This window comes from Vigna umbellata, chromosome 1, assembly GCF_029865625.1.
Source record: "Vigna umbellata cultivar VRB3 chromosome 1, Vumbellata_1.0, whole genome shotgun sequence".
In the NCBI taxonomy this organism is placed as follows: domain Eukaryota; kingdom Viridiplantae; phylum Streptophyta; class Magnoliopsida; order Fabales; family Fabaceae; genus Vigna; species Vigna umbellata.
In genome coordinates, this window is record NC_142165.1 from 52,860,660 (window position 1) to 52,878,172 (window position 17,513).

Genomic DNA, 17,513 nt, shown 5'->3' on the forward strand with positions numbered 1-17,513 from the left:
TTGACAACATTAAATTTATATTTAATTCATTAATTTTAGAATGAATTTAAATTTTCATATTATTATAAGCTCCATTTAACTTATTAACTAATTTGCTACGTTAATTATTAAATAAATTATATTAATAAAAACCCATTTGAATTTTAAAGTATTAAATTATATTATTAAATAATTACAGATTTAATTAAACAAAATGAAGTCAAATACAAACAAACATTAAATGTATAATTAAATTTTATTTGAATATTCATGTAAGTATTTATCATTATACTATTAAAATAAACTGACTTTGTTAAACGCCAATTAAAATAGATGTAATAGAATATTAAAGGTTGAATCAAACCTTCGTTGGACTTTTCAAATTAGAATGAACTATTCTTTTACTTATGTAATTAAATATATTAAAATAAAATTGTAACACCAAAAAATATTAAATAAAATAGATTTTAAGTTTGTATGAATATTAAGATATTAATTTTTTATTTTAAATATATAGTATGTTCAAAATATTGTTGGGTGGTCATTTTTTCATTTAAACATAATATAGCGAGAGCAAACAAATTAAATTTTTTTAATTATTCTTTTTAATGTAAAAATGTGATTATTCTTATTTATTATTTAAATGTTAAAGGTTACCATAAAATATGAAATTTTTTAAAATTTTACTTTTCTAAATATGAGATCTGAAATTCTTTAAATTTAAATAATCATAAATGTTACTTTTTTTAAATAATATTCATAATTTAAATTCTTCAAAAAGTTTTTTTTGGGACATTTATTATCTTGAAAAGGACTAGGCTATTCAAGTATTCACACTAAATAATTAAAAAAAAATAAAAAAGTTTAATATGTTTGTAGTATTGAAATTTGATTCGAAATTAAAATTATTTATGTATAAAATTGATTATATTATTTTATATATTTTAATTTTATTATTAGTTAAAAAATATGACTCACATATAAAAAGATTTAACATAATTTGCTTAAAAGTATAATATTAATTCATTTTTAAAAATTGGTAATCAAAATATATACAAATTTTACAACAATGTTTTGGAATTAATAAAATATTTAACTCATGTATAATAAATATAAGTGTAACATATTTAAGAGAAATATTTATTACTTCTCTGTTGTTTTTTTATTCAATGAAATTTAATATTTCTGCACTGATGGAAACTTCTACATTTTGCTTTTTAGTTTTTTTTTTTCCTAATTAAATTTTTGAGATCCTCACATGACACTGGTAACAGAGAGGTGGCATGATTATTATATATTGAGTCCAATGCTAAACGAAAAAGATACATAGGAAAACATGAAAACAATGGGGTTGCTCTGTTTTTTCGTAGCATCTCTAACGATAATGCTGCCTGTTTCTCTGGGAAATTCACAGAATCAAAGCCCAGATATCAAACAATTCCTCTCTTGTCTCTCAGCTCATTCAAGCAAAACAATACCTGAAGCCGTATACACCCCACAAAACGCCTCTTACACTTCTATCTTGAACTTGCACGTTCAAAGCAAACGATACAAGACAAAAAACACTCCAAAACCTCTTGCCATCGTAACTGCCAAAAGCGAGAATCATGTCCAGGCAACAGTTACATGCGCCAAATCAAGCCGAATTCAGATCAGAATCCGAAGCGGTGGCCATGACTATGAGGCTGCTTCATATGTCTCAGACGTGCCGTTTGTGATTCTCGACATGTTTCCTCTTCAGTCTGTTGATGTGGACGTAAAAAGTGCCACTGCGTGGGTTCAGGCTGGAGCCACTATTGGTCAAGTTTATTATGAAATAGCAAAGAAAAGCAATGTGCTTGCGTTCCCAGCAGGAGTGTGTCCCACTCTGGGTGCTGGTGGCCACATTTCTGGTGGTGGGTATGGCAATTTGATGAGAAAATATGGTCTTTCTGTTGATAACATCATTGATGCCAGATTGGTCGATGCCAATGGTGTTATCCGGGATAGGAAATCAATGGGGGAGGACCTGTTTTGGGCTATTAGAGGAGGTGGTGGAGCCAGTTTTGCGGCTATTCTTTCATGGAGGATCAAATTGGTCCCTGTACCCCCACAAGTGACTGTGTTCAATGTGAAAAGATCTATCAAAGAAGATGGAACTGATGTTGCTTACAAATGGCAACTGGTTGCACCAAAACTAGACAGAGATCTTTTCATAAGAGTGGAACCTAATGTGGTGAATGGAACCGTTTTAATCTCTTTCATTGGCATGTTTTTAGGCCCAATCGAAAAGCTTGTTCCTATGGTGAGTAAATCCTTCCCTGAATTGGGTTTGAAAAAGAGTGATTGCATAGCAATGCCTTGGGTAAATTCCACTCTTTTTTGGGATGATAGCCCAATTGGTACCCCTATTCAAGCTTTGCTACCAACTTCTCAGGAGCCATCTACAATGTACTTTAAGAGTAGATCAGATTATGTGAAAACGCCAATCCCAAAAACGGCCCTCAAAGGCGTTTGGGATTTGATGATTAAATGTAACAACGTTTGGATGCAGTGGAACCCTTATGGAGGGGTAATGGATGAGATTTCAGCATCAGCAACCCCTTTTCCTCACAGGAAAGGAAACTTGTTCCTGATTCAGTACTTTGTGTTTTGGAATGAAGACAGTGCTGCGGCCTATGATCGTAACATGAAATTTTCCAAGTTGATTTATGAGTTTATGACTTCTTTTGTTTCTAGGTATCCAAGGGAAGCATTTCTCAATTACAGGGATAATGATATTGGTGAAAAACATCCAAGTTCTTCAACAAGCTTGAAAGATGCTCAAGTATATGGAACCAAGTTCTTCAAGGAAAACTTTGATAGATTAGTGAGTGTGAAAACCACTGTTGATCCTTCCAATTTCTTCACCTATGAACAGAGTATACCACCTAAATCTGCCCATTTGTAGATGCTAATTTCAATAATTAATAAGATCAAATTGTTTGGCTGTGTTTCTCTATACTTGCGGTATTTTCATTTTTGACTCATACTTCGACGGTCTTTTGTTTTCTTCATTTATTGTTGGTTTAATTGCTTACTCGATCTTTACGTTCATAGATTTTTTTTTCTAGTTACTACTCATTTTTAAAATTTCTCTATTTTGCCTCAAAGTAATATAAATGGTATCAATCACGTTAAGTTAACGTCTTACTAATGTGGCAAAATAAGTATGTCACTTTCTTCTCTCTCCTATGCTCATGCACCTATCATTGCTTCAAATACAAACTTTTATATTATTTCATGAATATTATGCAACGATGCTAATATTTAAAGTTTAATAATTTACTTATTCAAAAACTTTTCTTTTACTAAACAATGTAACCTAACACAGACAATATTAGATTTTTAAAGAAAACAGTTATGTTTATATTTATTATTATTATTTTACATATTTTAAGATAAAAAAATGAAATTAATTGTATGATAATATATATTCATAATATTTTATACTAATAATAATAATAATTGTAATAATAATAATACTAATAATTTTAAAAGAAATAAATTAAAAAGTTGGTCGAGTAAACTCATTATATTTTTCACCAAAATTTATAAAGATGGAGCACATTTTTCTATGAATTTAGAAAAGAAATTGTTCATTTGAAGAAACAATCATTTTTTGTATATAAAGTTTAAATAGTTAAATATTTCATTTAAAAATAAAATATTTATATTTCAACTCAGATTCTACATTTTATATTGGGATTGGATGGTCATAGAAGAAATAGACTAAATACAAGTATAAAAATGTGAAGACAATATATGATAACTTAAAGCAATATAATGTAGAGAGGGATTACGGGTAAAACATATACCTTTTCAGAGTACAATTGGAAGGGCAGAGACTCAGTTGTCAGAGTTAGAGGAGACAAAGTAGTTGACACTTGAATTAAGTCACTTGGTGGTTGTTGAGAGACACCTGGTGGACTAGGAACAATTAGAAGAGCACAAATAACAGGAATATTAACTGTATTAATTAGAAATATTGCCTGTGTTAGAAACAGACATATCAGAAGAAGAAAGATTGTTAAAATAAAAGGAAGACTCATTGAAGGTGACATCTGCAAAAACAAAATAGCGGTTAAGAGAAGGAGAAAAACAATTGTATCCCTTCTTTTTGATCTAGTAAAGCCTAAAAAAGCATATATGTGTGATCGAGGAGCTAACTTATAAAGAACAAGCTGCTGCAATTCGGAAAGACTGACATGACTGAACCGAGCATGAAGAAGAGGTAAAGACTCCATAATCACGCCAACATGTGTAAAAGGAAGTAGATGATAAAGACCGTGAGACTTACATCTGGTGCTAATCACCTGTCTCGAAATCCGATCCTGTAAACAAACAAAATCTTTTTCGAAAGACATGCCTCGATCAAGAGAATGGATTAGATGACTAATGGATAATAAATTAAAAAAAGACATAAAGATCAATAGATAAAAAAAGAAAAATGTTAACAATCCCAGTATCATGAGCTAAAACTCTAAATTAACCAGGTATTGTAACAAAAGGTAAATGATTCAGAGAGGACAAAGAGGAAAACAAAGATTTGTCTGTGACTCCTGAGTCAAGAACCCAAGAGTCAAGAGAAGAAGATGGAGTCAGACCAACAAAAGTTGTATCTATGTGTGCTACAAATACACTGGAACTAGAAGATTGTTGATCCTTATACCATTTAAAAAATTTATTGAAAATAATATGCTCTTCGGTAATATAAGATGAAAGAAGATTTCGCTTTGGCTTAGATGATTGTTAAATATAAATCTAACCAATGTCTCGACATTTGAACCAACACTTCTTTTATTTTACAAAATCGAAATACTAAATCCACAATTAAAATTTTACAAAATCTAAACAAAAGTGGATTTAAGTTTTTTTTACATTGATAGATAGTATTTTTTTTAGCACCCTATGTTGAGATAGCAAGAGGGAAGAGAGAGAAAACTAAGAATGGATTTTATTATGAAAAGCTGATAAGAAACTAATACAAGAATCCTAAATGAATAAGCATGCAAGGGTATAAGAGTACTTCCCAACATGCCCTTAGACTTAGGGTGGAGGCTGCAAGGAAAAAACCTAATTAACAGTATCCTTGAAAAGCGTAAACGAGACGAGCTAAAAATGGATTTGGTGAGCGCATCAGCTATCTGGAAACGAACTGGAATATGATGAACGAGTAAATGAGGTTTTTGAAAGAAATCACGAACATATTGCACATCAAGAGTAAAGTGTTTGGTTTTTTAGTGCATGACGGGGTTAGCGGTGAGAAGAACATAAGAAAAAAAATTATCTGAGTAGACTATTAGAAGAGAATGACGAAGAGCTAGCTCATGAAGTATAGAATGAGTCCAGGAGATTTCGATAGTAACTGAAGCAATGCTTTTGGACTCAGCGTCAGTGCTACTTTTGGAAATAATATGTTGCTTTCTGAACGACCAAGGGACGATATTATTGTGAGTTATACATATATTGAGACTTTGTTGACCGCATGCATACGTAATGAATGGACGAGTGAAAGTCAACTACTGAAGAGCACTCCACAATCTAACGATAAAGCGTGGGATCTTGAAATGCTGTTGAGCCATTGACAGTGAGCTTGAGCGACAACACCATTGGAAAAGGTTGAGGTTTAACATCAATCATGTTAGCCTTTTGTAAAAGCTGCTGAACATTTAGTCTGAGTGAGGAAAAGAGACCCATCAGGCTTCCAATGAGCTTCTATGCTGAGGAAGTAATGGAGTTTTCCAAGGTCTTTTAAGAATGAAGGTTTGGCTAATGGTGGAGATAAGAGCTTTTATGGCCATGGGCGACGAACCTGTAATAAAAAATATCATCAACGTATATGAGAACAAGCACAAAAGTAGTATTTGTGGTATTTATTATAAATGAGGGATAAAAAATAGTAGATTTGAAACCCAGTTGAACTGAAGTGTTGCTGAACTTGTGATACCAATATGTGCTTGTTTTAAGCCATGAGATGACAAACCTGCTTGGAAGAAGAGGTGAAGCCTAAAGGTTGATGCTTATATACAAGCTCATTGCGATCACGGTTCAAGAAAACATTATTCACGTCAAGGTGGTGTACAGACCATTTGTTGGAAACAACAAGAGACAAACTATCCCGAATTGTTACAACATTGACCACTGGGATGTGTTGGATAAATTTAAATCAGGAGGGTTTAATTGTAATTTCGTTTGAGTCTGATTTTGTTTTATTTATTGTTGTTTTTAGTTTGCCATTTGTCTGTGTATGGTTTTTATTTTGTTGTAACCAGTTGTTGTAGAGTCGATCATTATTATTTTGTTTCTGTTTCTATTTTTTGTACTCGATTTTAATGCACAGCTATTTAAGGGTTTGCGCAGTGGAATGAAATATACACAGTGCAAATATCAATGTGTACGTGTGTGTCATATTTTACAAATTGACATAAGAGATTTTATGCTCTTAGTCTATGAGAGAACAAAAAAGAGAGAGTAAAACCGACTGCTTGAGAAAGAAAAAATGAGTAAGATGACAAATATTGTAAATTGTATAGTCAGTGTCATTTGAGATCATTAACATATGATTTTGAAAGCATAGTTTGTACTATTGAAGAATTCAAGGACCTATCAACCCTTTTAGTTGAAGAGGAGAAGGAAGAAGAAGGTGTCATTCGATCAAGTAATGTAAGAAAAGTGTGACTTGAAGGAGAGAGTTTAGAGAACTCAAGGTTGAGGTCTTGGAGAGGTCGAGGTGGTTGAGGACGAGATTGACGTGTCCAAGGTGATTTTAAGAATGGTAGAGAATATATCGACCTTTAGAACTTGTGTGGCCATGGTCAAGGAAGAGGCCAAGGAGATCTGGAGTGCTTCAAGTGTGGAAAACACGATCACTATCTAAACGAGTACAGATAAGTGAAATGCTACAACTGTGGCAATGCCAATCACATTGTGAAGTTCTGCTATTTGTAGCATGTTGAGTTGTCAAGCTACTCAAACAACTCAGTCTGATACCTAGACACAGGTGCGAGTAATCATATGTATGGAGATTAGAGTTTCTTCAAAGAACTCAACAAGGTGGAGGCCAAACATGTATCTTTTCGAGACGACTTCAAGGTGACAGTGAAAGGAAATGGAACAATCCGATACTTATAGAAGGATGAACAAGTTGGAGAGATAAGAGATGTTTATTATATTCCTAAGCTCAAGAGTAACATACTAAGCATGGGTCACATAATGTAGAAGGATAACTTGGTTTTGATGAAGGATTGAATACTTTATTTGAAGTTATTAGAATACTTGTAAATCAAGAGTGATTAAACTCGAACTAGTCGTGTTGACTTGGTGAACTATAAGTGGTTAGAATACTTGTAAATCAAGAGTGATTAAACTCAGACTAGTCGTACTGCTAAGTGAACCAGAAGTGGTTAGAATACCTATAAACCAGGAGTGATTAAATTCAGACTAGTCTTGTTGATTAGGTGAATCAGAAATGGTTAAAATATTTATAAATCAGGACTGATTAAATTTGGATTAATCATGTTGATTAGATAAATCAAAAGTGATAGATAATACTTGTTGTAAATCTGAAGAGGTAAAATGTAAGCCACAAGAGTGATGACATCGATATCATCCATTATCATGGATGTAGCAACAACAGTAGTGCGCTGAGCTCAACAAAGATGGAGACATGACGACTTATCACTGTGTTGTTTCAAATGGAGAACAAAGATGGAAAAGAGTGGCTCGACAATGGAATTGGCTTTGTGGGGGATCATGGAGCGTGGTGCTGCTAGAGAAAATGGAGATTTGGGATGTGCGCCCTAGCTTCACATAAAAGAAGAAGATAAAATGAAACATAAAAAATATTTTTTAAATTAAATGATTATTAACATGTGTTATTTTTTGTCACGAAGAAAATATTGAACACTGATTACATAAATTTTGAAAGAATAAGGATCTAAACTTAGAAAGAGAAATTAAAACCAAAGTTACTTAATAGTATACAGATCAAAAACATATTTAATAAAAAATATCTAATTTATAAATATATTATTTATTAATTTTTATTCATAAGAAAATTGACAATAAGAATAAAAAAAATCAGGTAGTTAATTTTCTTTAAATGTTAAAAGTTTCATGAGAAATATTTTAAAAAATATTCGATATAGGTTATTCATGAGTTAGAAATTTGTACAAGAGATATTAAGTATACGAACCAGTAATGTTAATTAAGAATAATATACAACACATAACATACACAGTAGATTAAAGAACATTATAGTATATGTTTGTTTATGCAACAAAATCTCATATTTCAGTCTTGTTATTAACAAACATTATATATACTATCGAAAAGAAGAAAGAGTTATAGAATAAATGTCACTAATGTATTTAATTTTAGATCACAAGCTCTAGGAAAAATATTAGATTACTGTTTTCATTACGTATTATACAAGTTGCATTGTGTATTGGATATAGTGGATACCAAACGGTCATCCACTCAATATCGATTGTTCACCACTATGACCAATCAGGACAAGCGGTTCTATTAATGATAGGTCACAATTGAGTCAACGCTTATTTTATTATTTGGCTAAAAGTACAGAATAATCAAAAATATCTAATTAGAGATATTGATAAAGTTATTGATGAATAACTAACTCAATTTTCAAGTAAGTTTGTTATTATTTCGTCTATGAGACACTTAAAAATATAAGGTCAGAGCTAAAAGCCAGGTACGTTCAACTTATGTTTAACTAAGACTCCGTTATGTGCTACTTACGTCCGATCAAGACTTAAATATTAAATTGTGATAAACAGTTCATAAAACCGCTCCTAACGTGAGCGCCGGAGTGCACTCCCCCATCCAGAGTCCAACCGAATGACATCCAGAGTCCAACCGAACGACATCTAGAGTCCAACTGAGTGGCACACGCAACTCAAGCATTGGAAAGCAGTAAAGCCACATCAGAAAGGTTAGTCTCTCGGTCCTACAAAATCCATACCGAAACATTTTGGCGCCCACCGTGGGACCGAGAGCAAGCTGAAGAAACCCAATGGTGACCGCGAGAAACATGAAGGAGTAGCGAAGCACACATAGGAGATTGCGGCGCTAAGGGCAGAACGAGTACCTCCCGAGTAGTTTGCCTCAAACTAATAGAATTGCAATGAAGCAAGCCATAATCACACCAACCCGAACGATCAAAATAGAATGGAATCTAACCCCTGTTAACCGTTCGACTTACCAACCGGACAGTTTCCATTCAATCACAGTTATTCGACCTCACAGGTCTTCAATCATTCGGCTTCAACCGCTCGTCCTTCCATGGCCTCAGGTATAGCTCGAGCAGACCTTGGTCTCTCTCTCCCGTTTGGTCATAAAGCATAAAGCACCCACAGCTCATTCAAGACATCTTAATACGGATTCCTCGTCGTTGACAGTCAAACATTCAACAAAAGACCGAACGGTCTTATTTGCTTGGCCGACCGGCCTTAAAACAACCTATTTTGACATTAATGCATTGGTTTGTTAGGCTACTATTTTTCTTACCATGTAAAATTTGAGTTGTTATATTTCTTTAGTGTAGGTATAGGATCCTGCAAATCACAACGCCAAGAGGTAAAGCCCTCTCACTAGGAAGTTCTAAGTCGAACGGTAAAGTCTCTTCTCTAGGAAGAACTCCTAGGTCAAAGTCATAATGCCGAGAGGTAAAGCCCTCTCACTAGGAAGTTCTCTAGGAACTCCTAATGCAAAGCCGAACGGTAAAGCCCGTTCCTTAGGAAGAACTCCTAGGTCAAAGTCACAAAGCCGAACGGTAAAGCCCGTTCACTAGGAAGAACTCGTAACTCAAAACAGAGAGGTAAAACCCTCTCAAACCGGAACGGTAAAGCTCGTTCACTAGGAAGAACTCCTAGCTCAAAGCCGAGAGGCAAAGCCCTCTCAAAACGAAACGGTGAAGCTCGTTCACTAGGAAGAACTCCTAGTTCAAAGCCGAGAGGTAAAGCTCTCTCCCTAGGAAGTTCTCCAGGAACTCCTAGGTCAAAGACGAACGGTAAAGCCCATTCACTAGGAAGAACTCCTAGCTCAAAGACCGAGAGGTAAATCCCTCTCGGCCGAGAGGTAAATCCTTCTCGATGATGTTGAAGATCGAGAGGTAAATTCCTCTCGTCCACCAAAAGGCTCTGATGTCAAGGACCAAGAGGTAAATCCCTCTGATGATGTTGAAGACCGAGAGGTAAATCCCTCTCGTCCACCAAAAGGTTCTGATGTCAAAGAATGAGAGGTAAATCCCTCTCGGCCGAGAGGTAAAGCCCTCTCGTCAACTAAAAAGTTGATGACGAAGATCGAGAGGTAAATCCCTCTCGGTTGAGAGGTAAAGCCCTCTCACTAGGAAGATCTCCAGGAATTCCTAGTGCAAAGCCGAACAGTAAGGCCCGTTCCCTAGGAAGAACTCCTAGGTCAAAGTCACAAAGCCAAAAGGTAAAGCCCTCTCACTAGGAAGTTCTCCAGGAACTCGTAGTGCAAAGTCGAACGGTAAAGCTCGTTTCCTAAGAAGTTCCCAAGTGAACTCCTAGGTCAAAGCCGAGAAGTAAAGCCTTTTCACTAGGAAGTTCTCTAGGAACTCCTAGGTCGAACACCAAGAGCTAAGGAATAGTCATTCTCAACCGAGCGTCTTCAATAAAGCACTCTCGCCTGGTTGGCCATTCAACCTTATAAAATGGGTTAGTCTAATTATTTACATTCTTTTGACACTTCAAATTCGATCGTTATTTTTCTTCAGAAAAGAAAAACAAGTTCTAAAAAGAACTCCCATCATAAGCTACTCGGCCTATTTAAAAGTTCAGAAGGAAAGTTATAAAGTCCACCGTTTCGGCAACAACGAGCAACGACTAAAAACAGACTCCCTCAAACTCATAAGTCTTATAGTGTATACCGAACAGTCATCCACTCAGCACCGATCGATCACCACTATGGCCAACCAGGGCAAGCGATTCTATGAATGTTGGGCCACAATTTGACTACCGCTTATTTTATTATTGGGCCAAAAGTCCAGCATACGGTTAAAATAACCAAATACATCTTATTAGAGATATTGATAAAGTTGTTGATGAATAACTAACTGAATCTCCAAGTAAGTTTGTTATTATTCCGTCTATGAGACACTTATAAATATAAGGTCAGGGCTAAAAGTCAAATACATTCCACTTATGTTTAACTGAGACTCCACTACGTTAAAGTCACGTCAGAAAAGTTAGTGTCTCGGTCCTACAAAATCCATGCGGAAACACATCCCCCTGGATTTTCAATTGCGGTAAGACTTTCCGGATTTCCAAGTCCAAACCCTGTGCCCTTTAGAGTTGATTTTCAAAGTCCCTTAAGGCTTCTCGGATTTCATATTTGGGTTAACTCATTGGGTATCTCGTAAAAGAAATGTAGAATATTGAATAATGAATTTGTTTGTAGAGTATAAAGTAGGTTATATTACGAACTTCACCAGACCACTCTAGCATTGGATATAACATTTGAAACATATCAAATTATTGAACAACATTAACAGAAGAATTTTTTTTTTTAATAATTATTTTAATAATATTTTTGTTTATGTGATAATTTATGATTAATCCGGACTAAAAAAATAGTTCATATAATTTACTGTGAAAAGGTTGTTGTAAAAAACTAACGGAAAAAATTATATTATGCAATATCAGGAACGTGTAAGTTCAAAATACAATTGGCAGTATGTCTGACACGTCGAATTATAAACTCTGCAACCCTCATAGTTAATTGGATTTCGTTCTCTGATTTTGTTTCTCTCTATGGATTACTTATTATTTGGTTTGTTCCCACCAGATCCGGGACTTTATAATGGATTTCAAATTCCGAGAAACAGGGTTAAAGGAATTACATGCATGCATGAAAGAATTTTTTTTTTTTTTATATATATATTCAATTATTTAATATATTATTGGAGAGGCAAAATGAGAAAAAGGAAAAATTTTGGGGTGCAGAAAGAAAACTATGGAGTGCAATAAGAAGCCCCCAAGTCTCATCCATCTTGCTTTCTCTTTGGGCAAATTCTTCCTTCTGACTCCTTCATACTTTTCGTCCTCCACCTCCATGCATGTTAAATTTTTTTTTCTTTTTCTAAATTATATAATTAAAAAAGTAGTTTTTAAGGATTGTATAATTTGGAAACTAAAAATAATTTTCAAATTATGTGATCGGAAAGCTGTTTTATCTTAATCATTTTCAATTCCCCAAAGTCATTTTAAAAAATTATATAATTTAAAAGTAAAAAATTAATTTTAAACTATACAATCCAAAAACTTTCTAAATTATATAATTCATGAGTCATTTCTAACTCTAAATTCCAAAAGCCTTTATACAATCAAGAAAGGGCAAAGGAAGTTTATATTCAAGGAATGCATGATGAAAATATGGGGTGTAGGAATTTGCCTTCTCTTCCTAGAAAAGTTAAGTCTATTTTCCTATAAGAATATAAGGACATAAGAATTGGCCAAAGGTAATATTTGAATCTAACATCTTTATTTATTTATTTATTTATTGAGTTAAATATCATTTTTGTTCCTTTAGTTTTAAGTGAAAATTAAAAATGGTTCATTTTCAAAATTTTGATCCAATTTAGTTCTTCAATTTTAGAAATGTGTAGATTTAGTCTTTTAAACTAAATTTTGTTAGATTTATTTGATATTTCAAATGAATTTCATGATAACATTTGAGCTATTTATCTTGTTTGACACATTTTTCCTTCAATATTAATTGCAAAACATGTTAGAAACATCATATAAACTTAACAAAATTTGTTTATGATAACTAAATTCAAGCCGTTCTAAAGATGGAGGACTAAATTAGTCAAAAAGTTTGGAAGATGAACTAATTTCAATTTTCACTAAAAGTTAAGCGACTAAAAGCATATTTAATGGTTGAAAATTTATGTTTATTTAATCATTTCATCTCAATTTTGGTTGAAAATTTTCAAATATTGTTGTTTTTGTTTCAATTAAATCTTAATTTTTGAAAAAAAAATTCAATTAAGTGCTTTTCAATAGTAATGTATCATCAACATTAAGGACATGTCACAATCAATTTGTAGTTTTTTTTAATTTTTAATATTTTTTTGTAAAAGTTTTGTTATCCACGTGTCATGTTTATGGTGTGACAATGTTAGTGTCATGTGGCAAGAATAATATCACGTGTCATTTTGAGTATCTCATGTTAACCTAAGTTTCAACTATCATTATCTTATATTCAATTTAGCTCCTCTATATGTTCTTTTTATTCAATTCACTTAAAGTTTTTTTTTCAAATGGAAGAATGTTGTCTACCTCCAATTGGACCAAATTTATTATTTATAAAAATAATATACTGATATTTATATTAAAATTATCACTTTTATTAAATATTATTATATTCTATTTAAATAAATTATTTTTAATCTTATAAAAAATATGGACCAATAACATAGTAGTTTTAAATATTTTTTAAATGAAACTTATTTTTATTTAATAAATATAATAGTATTTATATGATAAATTATAAAGTATTGTGTGACTTAAAATAAAATAAAATATATAATAAACATTTGTTTGACTTAAAAAGAAATTTAAAATCAAAATAATATAAAAAATAAATTTTATTATATAATTAAAGAATAAATACAAATTAAGTTTTAATTATTATTATTATAATAATAATAAAGAAATTTAATATGAAATTGTTTTAATTTAATATGTTAAAAAATAAGTTTTAATACAAATATCAATTTAACATTTATATAAATAACTAACTTAGTCTTATAAAGAGATCATATTATTTTACTTTTTAAAAAAATTAAGACTAAATTAAATAAAAAAAACATACTAAAAAAAATTGAATATGAGAAAACACCAACATTGACTTGAAACACTGTCAACATGCCATAAACCTAACAAAAGGACAATTTTTTTTTTACAAAAAATAAAAAATAAAAAAATAAAAAAACATGTTAAAATCACTAGGACAGTAATAATGGAAAGACTTAAATGTTTACTTCGTCCTCATGTTAAGAGGTGAATTTCTGTTTAGTACCCGGTTTTAAAAAGGAAGACATTTGATTCCCGTGTTACGAAAATTTTATGACTTCAATCCTATCTGTTAAGGTGGTAGGAACAACGTTAAAATGTTAAAGGATGTGGCAAATTACATATCCAACGTGGCAAAAACACATTTTTTAGCAATGACAGATATGAAAATTTCCTTTTAATTTGGAAAAGCAAATGCATAGGGATTTGCCCTAACATATTAATCTCCAAGGAGCTTAGTTGAAGGAGCTCATGTGAAGTAGGTGAGTTGAGGTGGGGTGCCCTAAGTTCTTCGTTCTAACACAGTTTCTAAAGTTCGTTATTCTTGGCATTGAGGTTGTTTTGTAGGTCTCGACGAAGCAGTATTGTGTCCTTCCTCGAGGTAATGTCAATGATTCAGTGTTCGTCTTGCTCATGGGGGACCTCGCGTGCTGGTTCATCAAGAGGAATGGTTGATAACCAAATATGCTATTGTGGAGAGCTTGCCGTATTAAGAGCCGCAAAAACTATTAAGAATGAGAGGAAGCATTTTTGGGGCTGCCCTAATTACAAGATTTGTTTTCTTCGTTGTGTTTTTATTTTGGGGTACATTAGTTTGCTTTATCCTGAGATGTTTTTGGTTGGATGTTTTGAATAAAGGAGTCGAAACGAAGAAGTGCAATGATGTAATTTCTTCAAATGGCGCACTAAAGATTATATAGATGAAAGGGATAGTACAATTGGATGGCAAAGGAGAAAGATTATTCCTTTGGAAAAATCACTTTTGGTTTGTCAAAAAAGGGAGAAGGTGTAATGAAATTATACTTAATGAAGAAGTTGTTACTGGTATCAGAGTGTTTGTGTTATTCTTCAAGTGTTTGTGATATTAATGAAATAAGATTTTGGTTTCATGAACTTCTAAATGAAAATAGAAGGCAAAAGTAATATGACTATGACAATAGAACTTGAAAAACCCAAAATAATATGATATTGATGATTAAACATCACTTAACAAAATATATCACACATGATCGAAAATGTCAAAGTTATTAAGTGCAAAATACATCATATCCAAAATAATATTGAAGGTGAAACATGATCTCAATATTTCCAAGCAACAATACTTAAAGTTCAAAGTACATATCCAAAATACAACAGAAATGTCAACAATTTTTAAAGTGGTGTTGTAGTGTGATCGGTCTGGGGTTCTTGAGTAATCTGACTTGTTTGAGTGGGTTGTGGTGTAGCTTCGTGGTCTTGTTGTTGACTTGCTTGAGTGAGGTGTGGTGTAGGTTCCTGGTGTTGTTGTTCACTTGCTTGTGTAGGGTCTGGTGTAGCTTGTTGGTGTTGTTGTTCACTTGCTTGAGTGGGGTTTGGTGTAACTTGCTGGTGTTGTTGTTGACTTGCTTGAGGGCAATTAGTTCTTCTATGCCCTAGTTGTCTATAAATGCCACATCTCTTTGGGATTCCGGTTTGTCCAAGTTGTGTATCATCCCTTTTTTGCTCCCAACTCTCCAGTCTTCTTTTTTTTCTTGGTCTACCTGGCAACACTCTATTCGGAGGAGGCAAAATATCAGCATATGAAGTCCTTTGCCATAGTTCAGGTCCATTCAGAGGGAAAATCATTGGAATGTAAGTTTATTCATAAGTGGAGGTTCTAAACCAATTTGGGATGTAGTCTTCTAGATTGATGTTTAAAAACCTGATGGGTGTGAGTGCATGACAACAAGGGATTCCTGTTACAATCCACTTCCTGTAGTTACAATCTCTTTTCTCTACATCAACCACAAACTTTTCAGCAATATTGGATGTATGGCAGATCTCAAATACTTGACCAACTGCCAAAGCATGAAAAATGAATATTAACAACAAATTTATAATGGAAATAGTAAAAGGGAAAATGAGTAACTCCTTGTGTAGTTTACTTACTTAGGTATCTAATATTGTGTCTTTTGTAACTCCTTTTGTAGTCTCTTGTGAATTTTGGGGCAAATGGCACCATGAAACTTACCTATCTTCTCTCTATTGGATACCAACCTCTTCATCAGGTAGCTACGAATCTCTTCCAACATTGTTATGATTGGTTTCCCCCTTGCATCTAAGATGACGCTGTTAAAAGCTTCAGATATGTTATTCACAAGTGTGTCACAAACAGGTCTTCTTGAAAATCTTGACCTAGACCAAAATCTGCAACAAGTGAAAGTTAAGTATTTGGAAAAGAAATAAACATTTAAATAAGCCTTTGGAATATATAAACTTCAAATGTACTTGCCATGGTGGAATAACTATCAAGTGTTTAAAGGCGTCTTTGTTGACGTCCTTGATTTGTCTCATGACTGATTCTCAGGCTTGGGGGTGTGTTGTTGCTGCTGTCTTCCATAGTAATTGTCTCAGATTTATGCTAGGAAATTTCTTTCTAAAATTTGCATAAATGTGCCTTACACATAAACGTTGGTCCACACCAAGTAAAAGTTGTTGTATAGTGGGCAGAAGTCCCTATGACAGTAATGAATGAAGCTATGAGTCTTAAATTGGCATGGTCAACAAAGTAATGAATGAAAGGTACACATTTACTTACTTTCTGTTGATCTGACACAAAGGTACACCTTGAACATAATCCCCCACCTCCAAGATCATCAATTAACCATTCTAAAAACGAAGTCCATGTTTCCTTATTCTCTACTTCAACAACAACATATGTTAACGAACACATATGGTCATTACCATCTCTTCCAAAGACAGTTAAAAGCTCACCTCCATATTTGCCTTTTAAAAAAATCCATCCAAATGTATTCCTATCTATGATCTTACTTAGTTGCCATGTACTTTGGCTACTCTTATATGCATAATATGCGTACCATGGACATTTCCCTTGTGAGCCACAACATTTAACACATATTCTTCTCTTTTCATTCTTAGAAATCTTTAACTTCTTACCATTATGTACTCCATAAGTTCTAATTGCATCAGTGATTTTTTTTTTCAGGGAAGTATGTCCCCAGTTGCCATTTATATTCTTTCATAGTTACGGGCTCTGACAAGATCCCAAAATCTCTATTTCGGAGTGTTTCATCATCTGCGTTATTGTAACACCCTACTATTTTAAGGGGTATTACTGATAGTAGAGACTAAATTAATTTGATATCTCTTATAAACAATCAAACTTTATTTCATTTAATCCAAAGTACAATGCCAAACTTACAAACTTTAAACAATATAGTCTTCACCATTGAAATTTCAACTTATAAGTTTTACACAACATAATCTTCCCAATACAAATTTATTCTTTTTACAAAAATCCCTGAAAGTTTTTCCCCGCATCTCTCTCATCTCTAAGCTTGTTCAACCGCATCTGCAGCATTATCTAATCACATATAACATGAGTTATATGATCATAGTACAAACAAATAAGGGTAAGCCAACCTTATCATAAAATCATTAAACTTGTAATAAAAATATTTTAATCACGTATT

At 32.9% G+C, this 17,513-nt stretch overlaps 1 protein-coding gene across 1 annotated transcript; it reads left to right on the plus strand.

Moving 5' to 3' along the window:
- Nucleotides 1–1,302: 1,302 nt before the first annotated feature.
- Nucleotides 1,303–2,954, plus strand: LOC124849021 (berberine bridge enzyme-like 17). The gene has a single exon (XM_047326860.2). The coding sequence runs from the start codon at nt 1,316–1,318 to the stop codon at nt 2,906–2,908; it is 1,593 nt and encodes a 530-aa protein (XP_047182816.1). The 5' UTR covers nt 1,303–1,315; the 3' UTR covers nt 2,909–2,954.
- The last annotated feature ends 14,559 nt before the right edge of the window (nt 2,955–17,513 follow it).

What these genes read in the sequence shown, in the direction of transcription:
- LOC124849021 (XM_047326860.2), top strand. Translation starts at nt 1,316, where the DNA reads ATGAAAACAATGGGGTTGCTCTGTTTTTTCGTAGCATCTCTAACGATA.